The sequence below is a fragment of the Netta rufina genome (assembly GCF_964035555.1).
Source record: "Netta rufina genome assembly, chromosome: 1".
Lineage (NCBI taxonomy): Eukaryota > Metazoa > Chordata > Aves > Anseriformes > Anatidae > Netta > Netta rufina.
This window is the reverse complement of record NC_140123.1, coordinates 176,852,949-176,858,269: the sequence shown is the minus strand read 5'-3', so window position 1 is coordinate 176,858,269 and position 5,321 is coordinate 176,852,949. Positions and strand designations below refer to the sequence as shown.

At 37.5% G+C, this 5,321-nt stretch overlaps 1 protein-coding gene across 1 annotated transcript; it reads right to left on the bottom strand.

Moving 5' to 3' along the window:
* Nucleotides 1-315: 315 nt before the first annotated feature.
* Nucleotides 316-3,010, bottom strand: LOC311210302 (arg8-vasotocin receptor-like). The gene is made up of 2 exons (XM_084288168.1): nucleotides 2,003-3,010; nucleotides 316-931 (listed from the first exon to the last, which is right to left on the bottom strand). Exons 1-2 carry the CDS (start codon nucleotides 2,916-2,918, stop codon nucleotides 732-734), a joined length of 1,116 nt encoding a protein of 371 aa, XP_084144294.1. The 5' UTR covers nucleotides 2,919-3,010; the 3' UTR covers nucleotides 316-731.
* Between the last annotated feature and the right edge of the window lie 2,311 nt (nucleotides 3,011-5,321).

Below are 5,321 nucleotides of genomic sequence, written 5' to 3'. Positions count from 1 at the left end.
GGAGAGTTTCAGCTAACTGCTTGCACATCAAGAAATGCATGGGAGATAAAATCCTGTGTTGATGGCTTTGCAATAGGAAGCCACGAACCTGGAACGTCACTGTGCTGCTGACCTTCTGTGATTCACAACAGCATCAGACACTGAAGTAGGTGGTCAGTGTCACAAGGAAACTGAAATATTTTTTATAAAAGGACAGTAAGCTGCTCAGAATTTTATACATGTGTATAAGGAGATAATAAAAACAGGTATTAAAAAAAAAAAAAAAAAAAAAAAAACTTTCTGCTTGTTTCTCAAGATTTGTCAAGCTGTCCCCCAGTCACATTGGAATCACAAACAATTCAAAGTTCAATTTTAAAACATATTCAAGTCTAATTATGCCAGATTCCTTTCCAACTATGTCTCAATTTGTTGGGTTAAGTTATAGAAAATTGCTACTTAGAAACCCAGAATCACAGAAGTAGTTTATGACACAAAATATCTGAAATATTTAATGTATCTTTGTCAGTCTTCACAAGAATTCATTTTGATAACACAGTGGTGATGGAAGCATTGATTCAAGTTTGCACAACACAGAAACTTCTGCATATGCTACAGAACTGCAGAAAAATACATTTATACAACAAAAGGCAATTTTCCAACTTCCTTATCCACAAAACAAGATACAATGGTAAAATATTGATATGTCCTGCAAACATGGCAAATGTAACAAAACAAGAAAAAGCATTCAACATTTATGCAGAAGTAATGTTTTCCTCAGGGTCTCTGTCTACAAGATGAATGCTTCCTGTGATCACCGACTCCTCTTGAGCTGAGGTGTTCTCCAGCTGCTTATTTGTGCAATATGGGATGTGGCCACAAAAATACATGTAAATCCACGGGTTGGTACAACTATTTAAATTCCCAAGAAGCATGATAATGGTGAATGCTGAACCTGGAATGAAGTAGTTAAAGGAATAATGGTAAATAGTAAATAAAGTAAATAGTAAATAGAGATCTCTTCCAACCTAGATTTTCTGTGATTCTGTGAAATAAAGCATTCATACAAGTAAGTAACATTTTCACAACCTGCTGCTTTCTGGTGTACCTGCTCATATATTAATGTTACAGTAATACTGGGAAAATCCCAGTTTTTCAATGCCATTTGTAACTGTCTATACAGCTCTTTTTTGATAGCTGCATTACATTTAAAAGCAATTGCTAACCTGCTACACAGACACAGACAAACACATATATTGATATAACTATATGTAGGGTAATACTCAAATTCACACTGACATAAAGTATTCTTAAAACAAAGATCAGATTTTTTTTTTATCAGACAGAGCTATTATTTATATATTTTAGGCTAATATCTTTAAATTTTCAATAGGTGAACTTAAATAATCTCACATACAGAGAGCCTGCCTTCCACAAAGAGGCAAGTATAAGTTTGACATGATTAATCTTGTTTCCAGCATGATGTTCTTTGATATATCTACTAGGCTTTTTTTTTTTTTTAATATATATAAAGAGCTGTTTCATGACTTTGAATTGCCTTGTACTGTACTACAGAGACTCATCAACATGATTTCAATATTCAAAAAAATCAGATTTCTTAGAACACCACTGTTCTATACATTAAATAAAAATATTTATTTTATTACATTGAATAATTAGCTACTTCTTTTCATCTCAAGAGCCCCAAATACTGCTGCTATACTATCTGAAACCTCCAAAAGTCTGAACTAAACCCTTGTCAGAGCATTACTTTCACTGTGCTGTTTGTTAATCATAGAATCATTCACCACTCAAAACACACATATCCTTACTTACATTATGTTTTCATCACATAATATATGAAGTTCTCTGTATCTAATTCGATACAGTAGATAAATAATACAGTAATTTATTTTTAATCATACCCAAATGATCACTGGTAACTTTTACACAAAAGCAAAGTCCACATGTAAAGCTATATGCTAGCCTGCTATGAAATTATTAATGAGGATGGAGAGTATCTTACCTTCAGTAATGACACTTGGAAACCACACAGACCACAGCTGTACAATGAAGAAAGGTGACCAGCAGAGAACATATGCAACAACTGTCACTACTGTCATTTTTACAGTCTTGATCATAGCCTTTGAAATACAGTTCACACTGCTTGCTCGGGATGGCAGGACTTGCTTCTGATTTGTTACTTCATATTCATTCTGTTTTTTCACATATATATTTCTTTTGATTATTTTGCAAATCTTAACCTGGCATGTGATAAGGACAGCTGAGGGAATGAAGAATATAACTACAAAAATCCAAGTCACGTATGCCCTAGGGCCCCATGGTTGAATAAATTCAGCCCAACATTCAAAGATACCTGGAGATATCTCAGTCTTAGAAAAGATAAATACCTGTGGTAGGCTAAGAATCAAGGATATAGACCAGCTGGTGCAAATGGGAATGTTCCACAGAGCTCTCTTCTTTTGGAAAGTGACCATAGGGTAGCAAACTGCTTGATATCTGTCCACTGTCATGACCACTATCATGTAAGTGGAGGCAAACATGCCCAGCAATTGTAGATACTTGATAATTCTGCACAAGAAATCTGGCCCTATGAAAACATCTGTAATATCCCATATAAGCTGAGGCAGTACTTGAAAAAAGGCTACCACTAAGTCAGCTATGCTGAGGTGAAGCATGAATACATACATCCTAGAGAGCTTCTTTCTTCTTCTCCACAACACCAAAATGAGAATAAAATTGCCCACAGACGCTGTCAGAAATATCACCCCCAGTACAGCAATCTCTACTTGAGCTAATTGCTCATCTCTCTCTGGTCTTCCAACAGGATCTGACTTATTTGTCAAACTCAGGAATCTGTGAGTAGAAGGACTTTCAGTCTGATGTGTGCTATCCTGCATAGGAAATGAAAAATTCTTCATAGTGCACGGAAGCTACTCACAGTAGCTGCTACTTGCGACTCAGGTTGACAGCTGTGAAGTGCTGGCTGGCGAATAAACCAGCACAGGTTCAGGTTTCAGGATATCTTCGAGCGAATCTCCTCCTGCTTGTGCGAACCAAAGCACTGGACCTGTGTCTCGATAAAATTCTGCCTTTGCTGGAGTGCAAAAAGGCTTTATATAGGCTCCGAGTCGAGCCTTATGTAACTCCAGAGTCATCTGGTAGGCTGCAGGGACCCGAGCCAATAGCAACGCGAGCCACACAATTGGGTGAAATACATAAATAAAAGGAGAACTTCACAGGCTCGACATAATTAAATTACTCACTTCAGTCAAAAGCCGAACTTGTAAATAGCTGCGGCCAAAATCATGCTCAAATGATATTACTCATGAGAGTTCGCTCAGATATTTTTTACGCAACCCAGGAGTGTGTGCTTCAGCTTAATCAGAAGGAATGTTTGGACGTAGACGGAAAGTTGGGCCCCTGAGCTCAGATGCATCGTAACTGCACTTCTCTGGGCTCCTGGGGCAAGACCACATCCTAAATGCAGCACAGACAAAGAGATATATTTTTCCATAGCTTTTTTTTTTTTTTTTTTTTCCTTTTGGAGGAGGGGTATCTAAGTCACCTTATAGTGAGGGGGAAGAAAAAATAATAATAATAATAATAATAAAATAAAAGCTTAAAAGCTTTTAACTGCCCTAAAAATAATCGTATTATTTCAAGAAGGGGGTCAAGCCTTGGATGTTCTTTTTCTCTGCAAAATGAAAAATAACACGTGAAATAAATTACTTTTAATGGGACTGTGAGTCTACTGAGAATTTAATAGGGAAATAAGTAAAATTCAGTGGGAAATCCAACTGAGGAAAAGGTTTGTACAAGGAAACAGTTTCCTAGGGTCTCTATACTACTAGTGCTAAAGGCTGAGAGGTCATTTTTCACTATCTGATCCTTTTTATCTTTGTGGAGTAAGGCATATCATGACCACAAGAATTCCATTGTTCTTCGATCTTCCAGTGTAACTTTTGCATATTGGTAGTGGCAGATAAGAATAACAATTTTGATTTAATTTCATTTGTTCTCCCTCAGTCTGTCCTCTTAATCACAAAAAGATGGATTTAATAAAAGGAATTAATTCAATATGAAAGATAACACATATTGGTTCGCAACCTTGTCTGAAGCTAGAGCACTCATATCCTTTTGGATAAGGTCAGGGGACTGGTAATTTGAAGTTCTTCTGAAGAGGAAACTGATAAGGTTAAGAGTATACACACTGTATGTATAGTACACTATACATCTACACTGATTTATCTTTGTGATCATGACTATATTATAAAAGCAGCTGAAAGATGAATAGACATCTTGAAACCGAATGCGTTCACATATCAACAAGGGTAGGGCAAAATTCATAAACAGGATGCTGAACTACAAAGGTTTATAAGAGCAGTGAGATCCCTTTTCTCTCTGTCTCTTTGCCCCTTCCATCCCAGCAGGGGACTGATGTTAATATCTCAAGCAAGAGTAAGAATATGAGAGCAGGCAACAGACAAGCAGGACAGCTTTGGTAAACTTCGCCACTGACAGCAGCTATTACAGCTTTTACATCCTTATCCCAAATCTATCTGAACACTGCTGCAGCTGCCTGACTCTCCAACAGCTTTTCTTTATGACCATGTTGCAAAGGCTATGAATCGTAACAACTTAATCTAATATACCTGATTTATTATTATTATTTTTTCATAACTGGAAGCCTGTTTGTAACAAACTTGGATTGCTAAGGTTGCTTCTTTTTAGTTTCCCCCCCGGTCTGTAATCCATCCCAATTAGCAGAGAACAGCATGGCAAGAGAGTAAGGGAACAAATGTTCTTGCACTTACCCTCACACTCCCTCCACTTGGTAACTTCCAGGAGAATAACTGAGTTGGCCACAGCCCAAGAATCCCTGGCAATTATTCTGGTTGCAGACACTGTGCTGCAGAGCAGGCTGGCTGATCTCCAACTCTGCCTTCAGATGGAAACAAAATTTCAGGTGTGTGCTTCAAAATCATTTACCCTGGCATCCTCACTCCATGAGTTAACAAAAAGCCAGGTGTGATCTTTGTTCTTCTAGCAGCAGACAGGGTAAACATCTACATCCAGGCAGTGCTGGGACTAAGTGGGTTGAAGCAGGAACATGCTGAATAAAAACTAAGCCCAGGGTCAGGCATGGAAGTTAAATTTACACTTTGTGATCTGAAAGATGATGAAGGAATTATACGTAAAAAGACTACGGTATGAAACACGAGTCACTTCTGGGATAGTATCAAAAGACTAACCAGCATACAGTACCAGAATCAAATCTGTATGATTTTCACAGGGCTTAGTGTACGGGTAGATGTATTTCA